The sequence below is a fragment of the Lactuca sativa genome, chromosome 6 (genome assembly GCF_002870075.4).
Source record: "Lactuca sativa cultivar Salinas chromosome 6, Lsat_Salinas_v11, whole genome shotgun sequence".
Taxonomy (NCBI): domain Eukaryota; kingdom Viridiplantae; phylum Streptophyta; class Magnoliopsida; order Asterales; family Asteraceae; genus Lactuca; species Lactuca sativa.
The window spans coordinates 91,621,021-91,644,922 of NC_056628.2; the positions used below are offsets into that span (position 1 = coordinate 91,621,021).

General features: G+C 33.9%; 1 protein-coding gene across 1 annotated transcript; it reads right to left on the reverse strand.

Moving 5' to 3' along the window:
- Positions 1 to 20,085: 20,085 nt before the first annotated feature.
- On the reverse strand, positions 20,086 to 22,021 carry LOC111895924 (uncharacterized). The gene is made up of 3 exons (XM_023891975.3): positions 21,865 to 22,021; positions 21,620 to 21,722; positions 20,086 to 20,348 (listed from the first exon to the last, which is right to left on the reverse strand). Exons 1-3 carry the CDS (start codon positions 21,869 to 21,871, stop codon positions 20,261 to 20,263), a joined length of 198 nt encoding a protein of 65 aa, XP_023747743.1. The 5' UTR covers positions 21,872 to 22,021; the 3' UTR covers positions 20,086 to 20,260.
- Positions 22,022 to 23,902: the final 1,881 nt, after the last annotated feature.

Sequence of the window (23,902 nt, forward strand, 5' to 3'; positions counted from 1 at the left end):
ATAAAAAATTGTAATATATGGATCACAATTATTGGTTAAAGACAACTTTGCGGACTGACAAACAACACTGCAGACTGACAAAAAACTCTAAGGAGTTGAAGAGTGTATAAATAGTCATAGATGATCGTTGAATTTTTCATAAAGAGTTGCATTTTTTTTTATAATATGAGTTCATCTTCAAATTTCTATATTTTTCAATACCGATGTGAGTTGATACAATATTTAACAGGTATGACAATTTATACACTGATCTGTAGAGTACACTGATCCGCTGATAACAGTTCTGTTGATTTCCAAACAGTTATGTGGACTGATATTAAACATAAGTTTATTATTTTTAACATTTTTTGTCAATTTTTTTTACATAATAATCACATAATACCTTATGTGATAAAAAAAAATAATATTAATAAACGAAATAAACAAAAACAAAAAAAATTAAAAAACCTAAGATCCGCAGAGGTGCTCCATTTCCTCATAGGGCTTACTCGATTTGCAGAGGGTGCTCTGCGGATCCTATGGTCAGATTCCGAATTCCGTTTTTTCATGGTCATTTTTTTCAAAGAACCCTTTTTTTTTGTTATTTCCCAAATATTCCTAAATACCAGCTAACGTATTGCAGATGTGTACTTTTATAATAGATTAAAACTCATTCTGCCTTTAGTATCATAAAATAATCTAAAAATGGAAATTATTTATCGATATCATCAACTATTTGTATGAATAGTTCTCTTTGCCTCCCAAATCATCTTCTAAACATCTCATCACTATATATGAGAATATCAACGGATTAATATTGCACAAGACAATCATGTGAAGCTTCACGATTTTTGTTTACATGATTTCTTATATTTAATGGTCCACTTGAACTTACAGTATAATGAAAAGAGGAAAGAAGTTTGAGCACTTTTTGACAAAATATAAATGTTATGAAGGACGAAATCGGTTTGCTAATGAAGCACTCCAATCCGTCGGTCCCAAGGTGGATGGAGTCGAACCCGCCCAGGCCGAATCCTTCCTACCCATCTGCCCCATATTCCTTCTCCTCCAACAGTTTGAGGAACCCTCAATACCCTCTCTTTCTCTCTTGCTCTCCTCCTACCCATCCCTCTCCTCCTTCCTGGTCAAACCCGCTCACTCCAACCCGCTACGATTCCCTCTTCCCTTATATTCATATGTATTAGATGAAATTGCAGTGTTTGAACTTGATGATGAAGATAAATGTCGATATATAGTGCCCGAACTTGATTATGAATCCATTTAATACTTGTAAAGTGGTTTGTGAAAATTAAAAAATGAGAGAAATAGTTTTTTTTTTTTTGAAAAAATATAACATGAATTAAAGTTATTTTAATTGAAATTTAGCCGTTACAATGGTTGGTGTACTGCGTTCTCACACACATACACACACCTTAATTCTTCATTTTTTTCTGCAGCACCAAGCACTGAAGCGGTGTTCCCGCCAATGCTACCCCATCCCGAGATGCCCCCACTCCATCTTTAGACGACCCGTCCACTATTGCTGTGAAAAGGTCAAATGCATTTTGATAAAACAAGAAAATTTGTCTAGTTCATATTAAAAAGAATTTCGGTTTTAAATGAAATTTGTTTGAGGAAACTCAAACAAATTTGTCTAGAGAAATATAATATTGTTGGTATATTGTATCTTTGGGCTCCTACATTATCATAAATGTTATTGGGTGTCATCACCCTCTTTCTTATTGGGTGATTGGCTTTTGAGATGTGTTTGGGGGCATTCTTTTGTGTTGATGGGCAATTTTGGGAAGGTTGTTGACATCCACAAGCAGCCTCCACTCCCAACTTTTTCAAATTCTTTTAATTTAATATATCTTATTTATATAACTAGATAAAATAGCATGTCTTACTTATATGATACGTTAAAAGAAAGATAAGGTTTATAAATAAATAAAAAAGGAAAAAAAATAATATAAACAAACGGGATTATTTATAAATATAAATGAGGGCATTTGAAGTTTCAACCTAATCATGCAACACATGTGGATTTGAATATAATATTAAGGCGCCCTATATAATATTGATAATGGTTGAAATTTTTGGAAGCTCTTAAAGCATATTTAAATATGTATAATTACCTTATCTAACAATTAGATTATGATTTTCATAAACATTATAACATTTAATACAATAATTATTTATTAAAACTGGACAAAAAAAATATTGACTGCCATCCGTCCTAAATTTTTTTTTATCCTTCTAAATTAACGAGTTTTGGTCCAACTAGTATATGTATTTATTTTTAACATATTAAAGTTTGTTAATTTGAGTAATTGGATTCAGTTTTTCTCCAAGCCAACGAAATATTAGGCAAAAAGAATTTCATACCGAGCTTTGGTACATTGGGCTCCTATTTTTTTTTCTCTTTCCATTTTCTTTTAAGGCTATAAGAAATACCTTCACCACATGGTACAGTAGGTTTGACTTGACACTATGGTGGATGTGAGAACACCAAACCGACAGTAAATTTCCCATGCACTGTGAAACCTTGCGCAAGAGATATTCACCCACTTATCTCCTTGTTCTTCCGACCGTTACCTCAATTTGGATCCATATTTCAATCCACATGTGCATAAAAAAGGTCAAGAGAATACACATGTAGATCCGGATCCATATTGATCCTTATTTATAAGCACGGTTAAGATGGAATATCTTTGGTGCGATTTTAGTGGGTACCAAATATGTAAATAACTAGAATATCCATTAATGACCATGTTTTACACCCAACTGGGAGTTTCAAGTACCTAGGATCTATCATCCATAAGATAGAGGGTATCATCCATAAGACAAAGGGTATTGAGGATGACGTTAATCACTGTATAAAGGTGAGATAGTTAAAGTGGAGGGTAACGACATGAGTTTTGTGTGATAAGAATGTGCCACCGAAACTAAAGGAAAAACTTTATAGGGTGGTGATAAGGCTAACTTTGTTGGATTTGAAGGAATTGACCCTTACTGACATGACCTTAGATAAGAGAGTGTGGATGCTTAGAATCATGATAGTAGAGTAGTAATTGGCATGGTCTAGGGTCTTGTTTCATTTTTAGTGCTTGTCTTCGTACTAGTTTTCAATTCCTAATTTTTGTCTTTATATTTAATTATAGAATGTGCAGCTAGTATATGCTTTCGACTTACTCATTATATCTACTTCCACTACCCGCTTTTTATTCATTGTTTTACTTTCCGACCTTTCTCAGATATAAATTTTCTTTTTCATGTATCGGTCTTCTCCTTCATATATAACATTTCATTATTCATCATGGGCCGATGTTTTGGTTTTAGAAATTTTATGCAGGGATAACTTCAATGTAGGCGTGATGCTATGTGGCTTCTCGATCAGATGTTAAAGAGGAAATACAACTTCTTCTATTATTTGGATAAGGAGTCACGTCTGTAAAATAAAGGCGAATCTAAGTTAAGAAAATTATCGGTGGAAGACCTTGGGAACGTTCTCTAATGCCTAGGTTAGAACTCGATACCATATTGGTAATATTGTTGAGAATTAGGTTGTTAAGTGAATTCTTGTTACCTGCCTTTTGTGCTGGAAATGGTTGTGGTATTTAAACAGCCAAGGAAGCCCTTTGTTACTTACCTTACCCAGGACCTTGCATTGCCTCTTAGTAATAAGGGTAGTATGCTTATAATAAAATAAGGCTTTTCCTTGATTCCTAGGATATTGCTTCAGTACTAGGATGTATATTTTATTAGGTTATATTTGATGGTTTTTGTAGGTTAGTAGATATTGTCAGAAGCTTAGGAGACTCGTAAGCTTTGGATTTGTAGAAAACCTTTGGTTTGTAATGTCTTCTTAAACCTTTATTTGATAGCTGTTGTAGCACTCTTGCATGAAATGTTGTATCAAACCACTAAATGTTTTGGGAAGCTTTTATTGGGATCGCTATCCACTTTAAACTCTGAAAAATATTTTGATTTAAACTTTAAGGCTATTTTTCCACAACTAAAACTACGAAATTATTTTAAAGTATTTTATTAAAGGGCTATTTCATATAGGCCCAAGCGAGGGGTGTTACAAATGGCAATCAAGATTACTAGAAAAGGATCCATGATGATCCACAACAATCAGCATGCCACTACGTATGTACTCCTTTGTGTTCTTTACAACTGTCACACCCCCAAACCGGAACAACGGAAACGTTCGGGGGCGGAGAACGTCATATATAATATCATAACAATTGCATAATAGTAAAACAAGCAACAACATCCATTGTATTTAAAATATAGTTACTACATGTGTGTTCTGTGTATTGTTTATAAGACACCAAAAATGTATAGCAAAATAAAAGCAGAGTCTTGAATAAGCTCCGTCTTCTCAAAAACCTGGGCAAGTGTACTAGTCTACTGGTTCCCTGAGAATACAAGTTATTTTGAAAAGAGAGTATCAACATTTAAGTTGGTGAGTTCATAAGCATTTAGTATTTGATGTTTGTATTTGTTCCTTGAAAATTATAGTATGTTCCCCAGAAAATCCCATATTTTCTCTATTTAAATGAAAAAGCATTCTTAGGCCTTAAGACCAAAATGTTTGTATGTTATTGTACTCTGAAATAGTGTGAGTGGGTGTTTTCCATAAATGTATGTTTTCTTTGATAGAAAATAGTGTACTGCACTTGTATGAACTCTATAGTGTAATAGTCCTGGAAAATAATGATAGGTAGTCCTAGTACATAAAGTAAAACCACAGAAGTGATGTTTTTTTTGTAAACCGAAATGTTTAGTTAATGATTAATGTGAATGAGATTATAACCATGCTTAATTGACTAGTATTCTAAACGACATTCTTCAGGCTTCGAAAAGTTATGACATTTGTCACCTGTAGACCTGCCGGTCCCAACTGTAGCTAACAACCAAGGTGCAGGATTGTCAGTCCCGTATAAATCTATACACAAACTCAGGCTCTCCCTCCAGGAGACTCTAGTTATAAAACATGACTTAGCAAGAAACTTACTAAGTGCCATGAAGTAGTATCTCACATTCTAGTATTAACTCGTTTACGCATAGTGTGTATATGTTTTCTTGTTCTTGTAAATGAATAATGTACTCGTAATGAAAAGTAGTTTGTACTTATGTATTGATTCATGTATTGTATTATTGAGCTAGATAATAGTGTGGATGGATCTCAAAACAATACCTATTATAGTTTCCAAATATTTTGTTTGTACTGAACTGATTAACACTGTTATTGAAATAAGTTTAATACTCATATATATATTTGGCAAGTATAATTAAGGTTTAACTAACCGTCGGACAGGTGATCCTACCCTAAGCCCACAACCAAACAAGGAACAGGAGTCAAGGCAAGAGCAATAGTCCTAAGTTTGTTAAATCCTAATTATACATAAAGATATATACATAAAGATATATATATATATATATATATATATATATATATATATATATATGAATATGGTTTGATAAAAACAAGAATTTAAGAGTTTGAAAATAGTTTAAACTACTTTAATAAGTTTTATAAGAGCATTAATATCATAAAAATGGTTTGTAATCGCATGTAAGTGTTAACACAAATATATTGTGTTCTACTTGTATTATCCCCCTAAAAGCATTTAAAAATGGTAAAACATAGGGGTATGAAATCACCTTATGTGAGTGTTCGAGTGAAGATACAGTGTAATAGAGTAAATTCCACAAGTTAAATCTCGTAACAAAACCAAGTCCTGATAGCATTTCATGCAATATATATGTATATAATTAGCGAATATAGTGATAAACATGTTATGGAATAGCCTAAGATGTAAGAATCACTTACAAAATGGAAGGATTATAGGTGATGAACCATGAAGCTGTTAGGAGTTTTCGGCCACCCAAGGATTTTCGGTCTCTTGATGATCAAGTGGTGTTCTTGGTGAAACCAAGAGGATCAAGGTGTTTTCGGTTGGGTTTAAGGAGATGGAATGATGATTGCTTGATGGTATGAAGAACACTTGAAGAACTCGGTATGATCCTATGAAGATTCAAGTGATATTCGGATGATAGTTGAGAGAGAATGGTGGGTTTTCGGTTGTGTTCTTGAGAGAAAAAAAGGTGTTTTCGGCTAGAAGGTGTGATAATGAGGTATTGTTTTCGTTCCCCATGTATATATTGTCGAAAACATGATGGGATACCTTCGTTGGGAATGACAAAATACTTAGGATCTCGTGCCAATGGATAGAATTTAGGGGTTTTCGGTCAGGAACTTTACCCGAGAAGTAGTTTTCGACCGAGAATAGTTTGTAGTCCGAAGAGTTTACGGCCGAAAGCGGTTTACGGTCCGAAATAGTGATCATGCAAGGGTTTTTGGCCGAAAAGAGTTTTCAGTCCGAAGGTCTTATGTTGCGAGGTTCTCGGTTGGAGTGATTTTACTTCTAAAATTTTCAAATTTTTACAACACTTATAACAAAAGGTTTTTACAAAATTTAACTTAAGAAATTAACAAAACAACAAGTTTGAGTTTTATTGGATATGTTTGACCTTTGTTGACTTTGGTTGACTTTTACAAGATTGAAAAATGACGGGTTGTCACAACAACTCTACAAAGTTAAATCAAACTTATTGATTTTCAAATCCATATTTTAAGTTGAATTTTTAATAACTTTACTTCAAACTTTGTGTTATCATATTAAAAGTTATCTTTCCAAAATAAAAGTGTAACTCATTCTTTCTATTATCAACCAATTTTTATAAAATTTAGAACTGAAGTCGAAAAAGTAAAAAAAAAATGGAATGTAGTTACTTACAATAGCGTCTGGTTAGAATCAAGAAAGTGCATTGATTGGAATTTGCTGCATGATGAAGTTGTGAACACAAATCTTTCAAACTCCTACAACAAAAACAAATAAAAACTCAAAATTCAAAACAAAAATCAATCATATTATGAAAAAAATAAAAACAATAATTATTGTGTTATTCTTTCAAATTTTAGTCCTAAATTCGGATTTTTTTCTTCATTTGATTGCTTAATGGTTATATTAATAGTAAAATACATGCAAGAACACACACAAACTTGTGTTTTGATGGAACAATTCCTACATGTAAGAAAACGGATCAACTTACGTGTAACGTCGTAAAATTTAAAACAATTTTACATTTAAATAAAACAACCATAACTCATATAATAGTTCTCAAAATCTCATAATGTCAAATGTCATAGTAATAAAAAAATCCCAGAATCTCAATCAACTCTTCTTCCAGTGTGTACAGATCATGTCGGCGCCTTCCCGCGATTATCGCTAGTACCTGAAACACATATCACAAGACATGGTAAGCATAAATGCTTAGTGAGTTCCCCACAATACCACATACAACACATATGCCACTCAAGGCCATAGCTCTATGGGACCTTCCGATCCATGTGTCTCAGGGGACTTCCATCCCAACCCTGGTAGACCTTCCGGCCCTACCCATATGACCTTCCGGTCCTCATCATCTTGACCTTCCGGTCCATACACTGTTGACCTTCCGGTCCATATCATACTACTCATAACATACATAGCACATACATATCATATAACAACATACATCACATTCTACTCGTAGCACATAAGACCTTCCGGTCACGCATAATTACCACTCTAGGTAAAGTATAGTGAGAAGACTCACCTCGTATGAAGTCGGATAACTCTCGTGCTCGAATATCCCGACCTAGCCTCCTCCTATCAACAGGATAACATCTCTAATCAAAATCCTCTCATGTCCTCATCTCTAATAATGGGTAGAAGACCATTCTAAACTTCTCTAACCTCTCTTGAGTCATCTTGACCAAAAACCCATGGTCAACTCTAGTCAATGGTCAAACTTTGACCAGACTCGTCGAGTGCACATGGGTGACTCGGCGAGTCCAAGCGTGTCCTCTGAATCCTTCTAAGGCCTCACTCGACTCATCGAGTGAACCTTCCACTCGACGGGTTACCACTGGTCATGAATCATAGGGCAACCCCAACTCGACTCGTTGAGTTCTCTTATGGACTCGGCGAGTTTCTACCATGGCCATGCTCAAATGACCTCCTGAGGTCAGATCTGTTTCTTTAACCTATAGATATGACTTCCCAATGCTCAATAATCACGTAAAGGTCCAATCTTGGCACTCATGCAACGTCCATAATGCTTCTTTTGGTGAAATAGCTTCTAAAATGGCACCCTAGGTTCATATCTCCAAAGGAATAGCATAAAGTAGGATGGTTGGGACTCTCTGGACCTCTTAAGGTCTAGATCTAAGAGTTATTGCACCTTGGGTTCTCAAAATCTTCGAATCTAAGCTAAAGAAGGGGAAAGAAAACCCTAGATTCAAGTAGATCACCATAAACACGAGATTAAGCATAGATCCATACCTCTAGTAGCCTCCTCTGATAAAATGGTAGCAGATCTAAGCTCCTTAAGCCGTTTAGCTTTCCCTCCTTCCTTCTTCCTTGCAAAATCACACTAGAATTGATGAAAACGACTTCCCCCCTCTCTCTCTCTCCATGCTCTCTGGTTCTCTGGTGCTCTCAAGGGTGAAGGTGGCCGCAAATGAGAGCCATAAGATCCCTTAAATAGGGCACATGCCCGAGGATTTAGGGTTTCTTCCCACAGCGCGGACTCGTCGAGTCGACTCACCGACTCGTCGAGTCCCTTCATTAAACCCAGTCAGCAAATCGCGATCCTACTCCACGAGTCTAGGCGTCAACTCGTCGAGTCCCCCCTTGACAAAAATAAATAATTAAAATATGATACCTGAAATTCCAGATGTTACATTACAGTTGATGGTTATATATATATATATATATATATATATATATATATATATATATATATATTCATTTGTGTTTTACCTTGATCTCTTTCTTGCCAATATAAAGCTCCACAACCTTTCTTTGCTCTTCTATAATTGTGAATATGTCTTCCTTCGATGGTTAATCTATTAAAGATAATTACGTGTTTACAATATACCATCTGAATTCATCCTATTTTATCTATTGGTAGCAATGTACTTTTGTCAGAATTTCAAAATTTATTAAAATGATTGTTAGCGTTTTTTCCATTTGTAGCAATGTACTTTCAGTTTGATTTTTAATAAATCATTAAATCAGATATTGCATTAAATCATGTATTTTATATTTTTCGCAATTATGTATTGAATCTCAAACTTCAAAAGAACATACGATGATGATGTTTCTCTCTCAACAGTTTTTCCCTGGATTTTTCTGAAGTATTTTTTTTGGATTTAATATGATGTATAGTTTGAAGGTTAATGTTGATGTGAATGTGAATCCACTACACAAGTGCTAGAGTTTTTCGGATTTTGGAGGTAAAAAATGATGGGTTTTGGTCATAAGACATCCTATGTGCTCATACAAACCCTAATGCTTGGATCTAGGTTTCTCTATTGTACATGCTTTGAATCCAAGACTATAAACCCTAATTCTAGCATATGGAAATCGATATTAATATATAATTAGGTTTATGATATTACCCTGATTGTTATGTAGCAATAATAATCCCAATTCCTCCTTGAATTGACCTTGGAAGGCTTAGAGTCACAAGTGTCACTCCTCTAATGGCTTACAAACACCAAGAGCAAATGGAGAAGGTATAAAGAGAGAGGAGAGGTATAAGAATTCGTCTCTAGGACCTCTTGGGAAGGCATGGATGAATTCATGAGCCTTGGGGGGTCTTTATATAGGTGTAGAGATTAGGGTTTTAGTCTTTATTCTTATCTAGTTGCCTGCCCACCAAGTAACCATAAGATAAGCCTTGAAAACCCTTATCCTAGTCGAATTCTAAGGCCTTATCGCCTTAAATTCGTCCAACCTATTAATAAGATAATCCTTACCTTATTTTGTAACTATCACATAATTACAATTCAGCCCCTCTAGTTTAATTAATTACACTTGATCACAAAATTAATTCTTAATTAATTATTGACCAATATTAATTAAAAAAATATGATTTCTCCTTTAATATATTATTCTTATAACATATTAATAAATCATAATAACCTCTCTCTCTCTATTTATTTCTCCAATCAAGTTGCTTTGGTGAAGGCAACCCAAAAGGACCATGCACCATCGGATCAAGTACATACCAAAATAGTTATGGACTTAGACACTAATCCAACAGTCTCCCACTTGGATAAGTCTAACAACTATTATGCGTATGACTTCAGATCCTGATCTGCAATCGTAGCTTTCCAAAGCCGTTGTCAACTCTGATCCTATCAGATACGTGTGTCCTTAGATAAGGGATCATATATTCCTCCATTCTAGATATCATATGAGATATGATTTCAAATCATTCTCTTTGTACTATATCTCGATTCCCGATTTATGACGACTGACTAATTGAACAAATCAAATTAGCCCTAGCTCGGCCGAGCATTTACGTTTGTCATCACAAAATCATCGAGGGGCCCAAAGATATCGCTTTTATCCTACTTTGAATAAAAGAAATGGATAAAATTCGATACAATGCTTGCTTGCACTCACTCACCGAATCACACACAATAATATGTTTTATAACACCAAGTAACTAGTGCGTTTACATATTATCAATGTGCAACCAATTCGCAAGATACAACTCACACATCTCGGTTTCAAGAATATAAGATGTTATCGTCTCACCAATCACTCATGATACAATTCATGGAGTGATCCAAGTGAGCGTGGGTTTAATCCAATGCTCAAATTCATATTCATAAGCACTCATGAACGTTGCAGCAAACATTTGCTTATGTCTAATGCTCTTTAGACAATCAACACACCAATTCACGACAGTCTTCATTCATATCTACTTCCAACATATGAATGACTGTGGCCCGTTCGAATAATTCGATTATTCTTAATAAACTCAATTATTCTGGAAGTCAAAACATGCAAATGTGAAACACAAGAATAATACAAATCCCATATGGCCTCAAACCTTTGAGTATAAATAAAACACCTTTTATTTATCACCATATCGATTACTCATTATTTGTCGTTTCGGTTAATCAACTTCTTACTTGAATTATTACACTTGTCCCATGCTCCTAGCATGCACATAATGTTTACTCATGGTTCTTACTTTGTGAAATAGATCAAATTGAACACATTTCCAATCTTTCTCATTTCACAACTCCAAATCCTTTTCCATAAGTGAAAGAATATCAAATTCTTGCTACTTATAGAATATGCTAGATTCTAACATTCGATGCAACTATCCTTTCGTAATGTCACTGCACCAAAGTCACAAAGACTATTGCCAATGATATTACAAAGTCCTCTATCAGAGATTGTTACAAGACAATTCCTTAGATATGATGTCTCTCACTCAAAGTACATTCCTTTGAACATCCTTTTGCATAAAGGTTTCTAATCTAGACATAGTTATTTCAATATTCAATTTCCAATATGGACACGCTTCCATATTTTCCATATGACAACTTATTCTTAATAGAATCTTATCTATTCATAATAATGTCGATATGGTCCATTCAATACCATGCTTCCAACTACTCACAAGCAACCAATCCTCGTCGAACTTTGGATTGTCCTTTGATAGTTGTTTAATTATTTTAGTCAAAACCGATTCTAGTCCCTTTTCCCTCTAAATGCACTAGACATTTGGAAAATTTTAGAATGGTCAAACATTAAAGCATTTGCAATCGATCCTTTACCCGAAGCGTATGGGACACGACGCATAATGTTTTATTTTCTATGTTCTCAAAATTCGAATTGTGAAGAGGAATGCCGTAATCATAATCGAAATTTTAAGAACACACTATGTACCCTTGACTAAATTTATTAACATTTCTCAACCTAAACCTTTAGATTTGAAATGAAGCATAATATTCTCTCCCTTAATTATAGCAAAACAACTTTACAACCCTTACGACTTTGCAAGGTATAACTCTTGTTTTCTATAATTAATATTGCCAACTTGCAATACGTGACTTAATAATCATACAATCATAACATTTATGCTCCCACTATCATGATGATTATTATAAAACATAACACTTATGCTCCCACTAGCTTCGACATGTACTCATAAACATCTTAACTTTCAGAAAAAAAAAACAATGCTTATTGAATTTCTTAAGTTCATGTTTCTCATACTTAGTGCTTTGATAATCTTTTATCAAGGCTTCTTGAACTTATACACCTTTCCCTTCGATAGTTCATATGTGAGTCTAAACACTTAAGACTAATTGCCAAACCTCACAATTCAAATTATGGAAAGGGATACCGTAACCATAATCGAATTCGAGAATGCAATTTTACAATCACTATCTTCTTAAAATCTTTCTTAGTGAAAGCATTTACTCACAATAATTTTCATGAAGGAGGAAATCTTATGACACTTAGATTTAAACGGTGTATGTGTTCCTATCCATGTGAATTTGTTAAAACTAAAGTTTACGACAAATTCAAACTCATATGGACCAAACTTTCTTAATCTTGATTTCTTGCCTTATGGTAGCACAGCTGCCCTCCACGTCTTCCAAGTAGTTAAGCAGCTCACCTTTTCCTATCAATATACCTTTCATTGATTAAGGTGCTTTACCTTTTATGCGTTCAAAATGAGAACTCATAGAACACACATGCATAATTGATTGGATTGGCACAGAAACAAAATAATGTCAACACGATAGGTTGTAAACCTCAACTCGTGCGCTAGTGATGATCGATAAGGTTTATTTGATTTGTTCTTGAAACCTTTCAAGACCATTAAGACTCCCACTTACTCCTTGACATATAAGATTCTCTTGTCAATAACCATTTCTTGACAAACAAATATCCAAGAGTTAGTGTAGCTCATATCAAAATACTTCATAAATTGGTCCTAGTTGGTCTTTGTCTTATCCAAGACATCACAACTTTCCACATTTGATGAATGTTATAAACCTTACTTTTTCACTCGATGTCACAATCTTAACTCTAAGACTTGTTTTGGAACGAAGTATGATTGACTTATTGATTTAACCATTTCTTCAATTCTTGATTCCTCTTCTTAGACATACAATTGTACTAAGACTCATTTAGAGGATCAATTGAGATATGGTTCTTAATCATTAAGACCTATCATAAAGCATAAAAGGTACTCTCCCATCTTCTTAGAATGGAGAAATTTTTATCTTTCTTCCTACTTGATTCTTCTTATTCGTTCTGCTATTGATCTAAACCCTTTAATCAATTCAGAATTACACTTAATCTTGTAAGTATAATCATATTTACTAAACCTTTAGTAAATCATGACGAATATCTTTGTTACTCTTATGGTGGACTTGATCAACACGCAAATTTGTGTATTCGATCTCCAAGTCCTTCACTTGACACCTTGTCAACGAATTAGTTTAATTTCCAAATATGAAATTTCTCATTCATCGTGCAACCAAGTTGCATGATTCAAAGTTTCTGTCCAATTGAAACTTGGGCGATGAGAAACTCTCCCTATTTGGTAAATTCTCGACTTCCCATAAATAACATAATAAGAACCAAATCCATTATTGCTAATAATAGAAACATTCAAACATCAATTTTTCATATACGCCATTTCAAGGATAAATAAATAATATAAAATCAAAATTTATTTTATTGCGGAAAAATTTTTGTCCTTACAATGCAATTCATTGAAAAACTATGCTAATACATTTTTCATAGCAATCTAATTCTAACTCTAAGTAGTAGCTCAAGAATCTAATCTTCGAGAAATGCGATCAAAATCCATTCCTTCACGGTTAGATTCTGCTCACTTCTTCCCTTAAGCTTCATTTCTTTTCTTCGATCCTACAAAACATCAATTGTAATCTTATCACATTATGTATTAAGAATCTAGAATAGAAGCTTAAAAGAGTTAGTTAATGGATTTTTCCTAAAGCAAAGCCATACGTTTTGACTCTCCCATCTCTTAAATCTCTTAGGTAAATAGGGCAACTTCGTCTCTAATGCCCCTTCATTGGCAATAAAAGCAAATTGACTCTATCGGAATAGGACATGGAACTACTTCAGACATCGCCTTTCTCTTATGATCAAACTTTTCAATCATTGCATGTCTTTCGTTGCCATTGTCTACATCCATAGAGCTCTCGAAGGCAGATTCACCAATCAACATTGCTTTTCTATTGCGCCAAACCATTGCTGATTCAGCAGCAATAAGCATATAGGTGAGATCTATGAGGGTCACGTCGCGGTTCATCATATAGTACTCTCTTACGAACTCACTATATGAGTAAGGAAGTGACTGAAGAACCCAATCAACAGCCATTTCCTCACAGACAACGGATTCCATCATTCTTAACTTATCAATGTGTGATTACATCCCTAGGACGTGTGCACACACCGACTTTCCTTCTTTGTGTTTTCTTGCCAAAAGGGCTTGAGTGATCTTGAACTTTTCAAGCCTTTTAATTTGTGGGTTAGGGAGAATAATTGGAGGAGGAGGAGGAAGTGAAGCATGGTTTCTTGTTCCTCGATCGAATCGTGGAATATCATCTTCATGTGGAATGCTTGTTCCACGGGATTTGGGAAAACCATAGTTGTCGAACTTTGACATCTACAAAACGGGAGAAAAACAAATTCAAGTTAGTTGATTGATTGATTCCTTAGTAAATCACCCAAATGAGATACTAAGGCTAGGACCCAACACAATATTCTACAACTCGGGATAGGGATGCCGTAACCCTAATTGCAGAATATTTGAAGGTAAGTGAATGACGATTCACTAATTTCCACCACGAAAAACGAAAAGGAATTTAAGTTTTAAATCTATGAAAACTCCTAGATTCTTTGAGATTCATTGAACTTTCAATGGCATGTTTAAATCTCGATATGCCCCTCTGGTTTGTGACTGGGATGCCGAGGATCACAAAGCGGGTGTGAATAACCATGCAAACTACATGGTGCCCTCACATGTTACATTCACCTATTCGATGTGCCGGTAAGCCACACACGCTCCACCGAACTATGACAAACATTGAGTCACCCTTTGCTACCTTTGCTTAGAACCATTTAGTGTGCCAGTAAACCACACATGCTCCACTAACGTCTTCGCAAGGGCACAAAGAGTAATTTCATGGAATTGCATCAATTCACTTTTGCCTAAGTAACTAAGATTGGGAATTTTCTGAAAACATTTAGTTACTTTTATACTTTATTATACTTATAATGGAAGGTTTCGTCCTATCCTACCCGTTCGGCTAACGACCCTCCACTAGTCAAGAGTGTGGTGGGTAAGAGTGGATACCCATTCAATCGCCATTTTATAGGCAATTTCCTTAAACACCCCTTATAGACCAGCTTCGTGAATGAGGCCTACTAACGGTAAGACTGACTTTTACTCATACATATATATAATGTTAGACTTTTAATGTTATATATAGTATAGGGTGTATTTTATACTTTCAAAATACTAGGTGGTCTAATTTAATAATTATACTTTTAATTCAATTAAATTGCAAACCTAAACTTTTATGGATTTATTAAACCTCTTTTAATTATACACCTTAATTAATTAATTAAACCATAAGGGTGTGATTTGAACTTTTTCAAAACAATACTAGAGTTTTAGAATTTAACATTCCTAATTAAACTTTTAATCCACTTTTAAATTTCAAAACTTGAGGGCAAGTTTTGAAACATTTCAACACATTAGGGTTTAGAATTTAAACATACATCAAAATTAAACCATTTAATCAAAATTTAAATTCCAAAACTTGAGGACAAGTTTTGAAACATTTCAAAACCTTAGGGTTTTAACTATTTAAATTTCAAAACAACAAAACTTTTGGGTTCAAATTTAAACTATAAAACCTAAAGGGGAAAATATGAAACATTTCATAACAACAAGGATCAAATAACAAATAATCTAAATGAACAATTAATCACATAATTATCCATATTTGATTTATTTAATGATTTCTTGCAAAACAATTTATCAATTTAGTCAAAATAATTAATCAATTATCACATAAGGAAACAATTATCTTATTAATTGATAAATATCTTCAATTAGATCAAAAATATAGTCATATATATCAAAAAATCGGATTTATATTGATCTAACATGATAAGGTAACAATCCATAAGCAAAAACAGCAAGAAATCGCGAAATACCCTCCATCTGACGAGTTGACTCGTCGAGTCAGGCTTGGACTCGTCGAGTCTACATGGACTCGGCGAGTTCAGCTATGGACTCAGCGAGTCCAGCCTCCAGAAACCAAAAAATCGAATTTTTTGAACATGTAATGCATCAATACAATTGAAACCAGTCTAGTCCCTGATACCACTGATGAGTTTTGGTCATAAGACATCCTATGTGCTCATACAAACCCTAATGCTTGGATCTAGGTTTCTCTATTGTACATGCTTTGAATCCAAGACTATAAACCCTAATTCTAGCATATGGAAATCGATATTAACATATAATTAGGTTTATGATATTACCTTGATTGTTATGTAGCAATAACAATCCCAATTCCTCCTTGAATTGACCTTGGAAGGCTTAGAGTCACAAGTGTCACTCCTCTAATGGCTTACAAACACCAAGAGCAAATGGAGAAGGTATAAAGAGAGAGGAGAGGTATAAGAATTCATCTCTAGGACCTCTTGGGAAGGCATGGACGAATTCATGAGCCTTGGGGGGGGGGGGTCTTTATATAGGTGTAGAGATTAGGGTTTTAGTCCTTATCCTTATCTAGTTGCTTGCCCACCAAGTAACCATAAGATAAGCCTTCAAAACCTTATCCTAGTCGAATTCTAAGGCCTTATCACCTTAAATTCGTCCAACCTATTAATAAGATAATCCTTACCTTATTTTGTAACTATCACATAATTACAATTCAGCCTCTCTAGTTTAATTAATTACACTTGATCACAAAATTAATTCTTAATTAATTATTGACCAATATTAATTAAACAAATATGATTTCTCCTTTAATATATTATTCTTATAACATATTAATAAATCATAATAACCTCTCTCTCTATTTATTTCTCCAATCAAGTTGCTTTGGTGAAGGCAACCCAAAAGGACCATGCACCATCGGGTCAAGTACATACCAAAATAGTTATGGACTTAGACACTAATCCAACAAAAAAAAAACACATAATAAGAAGCTTTAAATTAAGAATTTTACCATGACAATAAAAAAAAGGCCCAACAGCTTTCATTATCGTGTTTCTCTAAACGTACGGAATATTTAATACCCCAAAACAAACAATAACAACCACTTCCACCCTATGTGACGCATGGGCTAAGCCCCTAGTTCTAATTAAAAATGGGTAAAAAAATGACAATCATATAATAGAAAAAGAAGTGAAAGGGCTATAATTGTCCAACTTACTCTATCTAATTGGGTAAGAGTCTGCAGACCGAGTAAGAGGTGAAATTTTGACGAAACAGACCGAGTCAGAGGTTACCTCTTACTAGACCAGTCAGAGGCAAACAAACAACACCTTAATGTATATTATAAGTTAGAGTAAAGAGAAAAATTGGTCCATGTGGTTTACCAAAAAGTGCATTCTAAGTCTAATTTTTCTTTTTGTCGCACAGATGGTCCGAATTTGAAACTTCTATGCAAATTTGGTCCCTCGAGTAAACTGTCGTTATCTTTCTCTAGTTAAGTTGGCTACATGCTCCTTATGTGAGGGTATATTTATCATTTTACATATTTCTCTTATATTATTTTAATATATAAAATCAAAAACACATACCTATACCCCCTCCTCATCCCTCATCTTTCTCATTTGATTTTCACAAGTAGATGATACCACCACCACCACCCTCATCACCGAAACACTGGCCTCATTGTCGAAACGCCACCTTCCTCGTCAGAATGTTGCTACGTTGCCAAAACGAAAGCCCTAGCTTGCTCTCAGATCTTAAAAACATATGGTAAGGTTTCAGATCTTACTAACATTGTTGATGTTAGGGTTACTAGAGATCTACAATTTTTCTAACAGAGTTCCACACTATAGAAGACGAAGGGCAGCGACAACATTCCAGATAAAAAAAAACCCATGAGCATCCATCCTCTTCTCCATTGATTTCTTTTTTCAGTAGGTTTTTATTTCTAAAAACCCTAACTCCTACGGGTCGTATTTGAGAGTATGTGTTCATCTCGTTTTCAGGAGGTTATCACATCATGAGAGTCAGGGTTTTAGAAAACCCTAATCGATTTTGCTTTCAAGAGGCTTTTGCAGATCTGTCATGGATTAACTTAGCTCAAGAGATGGAAAGCATAATATGTCATGGATGAACAAAGTGGATTTTTCTAGATCTGCAAAAACCTCTTGAAAACAAAATCTGAGATTTAGGAAAAATCCTAACCGATTTTGTTTTCAAGAGGTTTTTGCAGATCTAGAAAAACCGACTTTGTTCATCCATGGCATATTAGGCTTACCGTCTCTTGAGTTAACCCATGAAAGATTAGGGTTTTCAAACTTTCAGACTTTCTGGTGGTGGTGGAACAAATGACATGAAGATGGTGGTGGTTCGGTTGATCATATAGAGAAAGACAGTAAGAGGATAGAAAGGGGTGAGTAGGAGTGATATTTTTAATTTTAAATAATAATATAGAGAAACATGTAAAATGACAAATATGCACTCACTTGAGAAACATGAGACCAACTTAACTAGCGAAAGATAATGGTAGTTAACTCGAGGGACCAAATCTACCTAGAATTTTCAAATTTAGACCATCTGTGCAACAAAGAAAATTGAACTCAAACAACATTTTTTGGTAAACCGTAGGGACCAATTTTGCTATTAAAAAGTTTCTACCAAAATTTGTAATTTTCAACTCTCTATAAAAACTAGTTCAACATATTTCCATACACATTTTAAATTCTTCATTTCTATTAACTTAAATCTCCCCCCTGAAATATTTCTCCGATTTTATTTCTCGATTCCTAGAAATTGATTTCCCATCTCTCCATGCTTCTACAACCTGCAATTTGTCAACATATATATCATCTCATCTAGTGACAGATTGCAATGAGGACTTCAAATTTATCTTCTCTTCTTCTTTTTGTCAAGAACATTTTCAGTCAATAATCAAAATCCCACTTTGATATTCTGTCACATATAAGAGTCCTTCAAGAAATACCATCGTGGAAGAAGGTCGCCTTCGTCACCAAAGGATTAAAGAAATCAATCCAAATCCAAAACAAACCCTCTGAAAATTCTTCAAAATTTGTCATTGAGTAAATTATAGAAATAGCCCCTGTGGTTTGTTTAAATTCACAGCTTTGGTCCAACCATTGAACAATGGATAGGCTACATCCCCATGGTTTCTAGAAATTACACTATTGGTCCCTCCACCGTTAAATCTAACACTGAAGCTGTTATATTTGAATATATTGACCATTTTACCCTTAATATAAATCAATTAACACTAACTATATGGACCAAAACAATAAAAACACTAAATATAGGGACAAAATCAGTAAAAGCTCTAACCTAAGTTCTTATCCCCTACTACCGGTTACCTACCCGCCTCCATCCTTGTGTTCCCTCCCTCATCCTCCATTATCAACGACGTCCCCCACCCCACCATCATTATCGCCTCCTCCTCCATCCATCTCCGTCGCACCTTCACTTGCAACTACATCCCACCCTTCACTACTCTTTATCAAAGTTGAATCCCAGACGCAGATCAATTAGTGAGATAACAAAGGGTTTGATGAAATCCATGTAGAAAACAAAATTTTCTTTTGTGTTCCCAAGTTGGAAAAAAGTGGAAGGAAAATAAATCATTTTGTTCTTTCTTTCCAAATACTCCTAAATCGGAAGGAAAGTTAAGAGGAAAAGAGATCTTTCCATTCCCTTCACTTTCTTTCACTTCCCTCCTTTAATGAAACTCGGAAACACCGATTTTTTTTTGTTTTCTTCTCATTTCAACTCATTTCCTTTCCTTTAACAATCTCTTGTTAAGTTGAACTCGAAAACGGGGTGAAAATATTTTGATTTATATAAATATATCTTTTTTTGTATTTAGACGACAATACAAAGATTACCATACATAATTGGTTAAAAGGGGGAGATGGTGTTAACCACCAAATGATGTCACATGAAAGCACAGAAAACTAATGGATTATTTCTTGATAAATGTAACAATTAAAATACAAGCCAAATGTTACAAACTTACAATATCTTTATAAATATAAATCTTTTCATAATCTCAAGCAATGTAAAACTTGAATTTATCTATTATAATCAAATCACAGAATGAAGATAAGTTCATCAAGAAATTGTGTTATTTCTTGGTGGATTTACCAGCATCACCACTCCCTGCAGCCTTTTCTGCTTTCTTAGCAGCCTTCTCTTGAAGTGCTTTTCCATCCCTGTGTTGTGTATCACCCGTTAATTAACATCTTAAGTAAAAAAAAAAAGTTTGAGGTTTAATACGTAAAAACACAATATATAAGGTATTTTATAAAATTAACTAAAGAATTTAATAAATCCTTTCAAACAAAGGAATGTATAATTTGAATTTTATTGTGGAATAGACCAATTTCAACTATAAATTTAAAAGGAAAAAAAAGAAATCTTGAATTTCTAAGGAAAAATTATTACCAAAGAATCAACTTTTTGTAGTTCACCTGACAACATCTTATGGTAACCAACTATTGCACAAATTATACACACCAAATAATTAAAGTTTCAATTTTTTCAATTTTAACCCATTTAACCAACTGAGTTGGCATCCTATGTGGCATACACTTGGCTAAAATCATCCATGTCAGCTTTGTTTTTCCTAAAAGCAGGATTGTCTACTTTCGTGTTAACTAGGTATTTTTTCAAAGTAGGAGTTTTAAGTAAAAAGATACCTAAATGAAACAAGAGACAACGTTATTTTTGAGTAAAACCAGATGTTTTGGACAACTGTTGCCAACATTACACCAGGTAGGATGCCAGCTCAGCTGGTTTGCAAGTTGAATGGGATAAAACTGGATACAAAATGAATAAACTAAAACAAAATTGAAACTTTAATTTTCTTTTTTTCTGTTCCAATTGACAGACCCTAAGAGCTGTAACAGTTCAATTCACTAGACACATAATCATATCATTTTGTAAACAGAAAATTGTTGGATGGCTACTTAACAACACAAACCTGTCTGATACTTCAGAGTTCAGAGATTTCAACTCTCCCCTTCTTTTAAAAAGAGTTGCAGATAATTAGAATGATGGCTTTCTTCTTATAATAATAAGAGTTCCTTTTCACCAAACATACCATAGAACTGATGAGATACAATAAGAATTTTAACAAAAGTAAATGGTAAACCCCATTATCTGGTGTTTAGTTCTTTGTATTCAACAATTATTATGGTTTGTGTGATTATCAAACTTTACAAAGACTTACAAGCGACTCTTATTCACAAATCTAGCAAGATTAATTGCTATACCACGTAAAAACTGTGTTTAAGTCTTCGTTTTCTAGTATTTACAGAATGTGTAATTCTCAATCGTAAATTATTCACAAATTAGCAACACCAAATGCTAGATCCATTGTTTCATAAGGACTAAATCTAAGTTATATTTGACGCGCCACAAATTAACAGATATCAACACAGAAGACACAAAATTTTACCAAAATTAGGGCAAATATTCAAACCTTTCACGACGTTGTTCAGGAGTCAACCCATCGTCTTTGTTCTTCCCTTTGGCGCCACCACGAGCATTAGCTCTTTCGCGATCCTTCTCCCTCTGGTTACCTCGTTCGATCTTCCATTAAGAAAAACATATACACAAACGAAATCCATGTGTAGATATTTGACGCAAAATATATAGAAAGCATAGTTAGATAGCATCAGATCTAGTACGAAAAGCAGCAAACTATGTAAATCTGCAAAAGGATATGAGTCATCGTCGGAGAAGAAATCTAAGATCCGGTTTGCGTGAAGGTGAAGTTGAAGTTTGAGCAGGTGAATAATGAGCTGTGAGCTGAAGTAAATACTCCATACCAAAGGAGAATATCGAAATTATAATATTTTATTGGTTTAATGACTTTTTCCCAAGTTTTATAAATAAATGAAAGTAAAGATGAAAAAAAAAGCATATTAAAAAACGACAGTGTTGTAAATCATATGATGATGAAAATGGTTGCTCAACTTGATAAGAAAACTATGTATATAAAGTCTATAAGTCAACTTACTCAAACTCTACCCTATAAATAAGAGTGTTATGTATTTGTCTTGCATATTTCGTGTATCTTTAGAAATACTTGTAAACACTTTTATATGGTTAAATAAGAATGTTGTCGTGATCTTTATGTGTTATAAATGGTTTTTTTTTTGCCCCTTTGGTATGACTAAAGTTGTTTAAAAACTCTTAACATTTGCATCGTAAATTTCAATAGTTTTTTTTTTTTTTTCTCAAAACATGAGTTTTGTTATATATTAGTCATCTACCAAACGATATATTCACATTTAAGTTGGAAAAATTATGAATGACCGTTTCCCCAAATGTATTTATATGTTGAATTGGTGTCTCAGGATTGATCCGTCATTCGATCAATGAGAACTCGTTCACACTTGTGTTTATTGAACCCGTTGTTTTGAAAAACAAAGTCCATTCTCGTAAATCGTGTGCTTCTCGGACTTGTCGTTTCGAAACAATGTTAGCAAATTGTGTGTTTCTCAAGTCTGTCGAAACACACTTTGTCCTAGTACAAACCATAAACGTATAAACATGTCATTATATGTGATAATTAATCTAGTATTTTTCTTCCCGTTGTAGGAAAATATCGATCAAACTTGAATTCCTGATCTTGGATGTTGTCGACAAAAACTATTTGGACTGGACTCAAGATATGTAGAACCATCTAGATGCCCAATGCTTGTTGGATTTCATTTATGAAAAGGACAATCGTGAAGTTGGAGTTGTTGGATTGTATGTCTAAGATCCTAACTAAATTAGTATAATGTTGAAGAATAAAAGTAAAATCCTTTTATATTGCCCTCATAACCAGGAAATTGCTTGAATTGATTATAATAGAGAGACAAATGATTTATTAATATATTATGATTAATATATTGATTGAAAATAGTAATAATTAATTGACAATTAATCAGAATGATTTGGAATTAATTATAGGTTAATTAGAATTAATTAAAGGTACAATGACAGAGTTGTGATTGTTCAATAGTTGAATAAAAGAGAAGATATAGAACCTCCCTTTTAAGAGTGGGATGGTTTTGAGTCCATAAAGAGGGTTTCTGAAGTCTCCAAATGATAAAAGGAAACTAGATAATTATTGAATTAAAATATTATTATTTTGAATTCAAACATAGGATTTGTGGGATTATCTCCAGCTATATAAAGGGGCACAACCCTTGGACTTTCGACCTACTCCTCTACACATAGAGAAATCCAATTTTCTCCCTTCTCCCCTGAAAGAACACATTCTCTAAACTTTACAATATTACTTCAAACATGCTACATGCATATTCATAATTATAATTTACGTTAGTGGTTTAATTACAAAAGTCTGGATACAAACCAACTATTTAGGTTTTTATAAAGTTCTATATATTACATAACTACCAGGAACTTATAATTCATATACATATAGGAACACTAAGTACAAAAGTAATAATATTAACTATTCTAAATCTTCCAACAATACATGACTATACTAGATGCTTATCACCTATAATAGTTAAACACTGAGAGGGATTATAATTTTGCTAGAATATATAGGCTTTCAGCCCTACCTAGCCCTATGCCAATACCAAAAGTGATACGAATCATGCTCTACATGGCTAAAGGGACAAAGCCAATACCATAAGTGATACGAGACATGCTCTACATGGCCAAAGGCACAGATCCAATACCAGAATAATACGAGACATGCTCTACATTGCCAAAGGCTCAAAGCCAATACCAGAAGTGATAC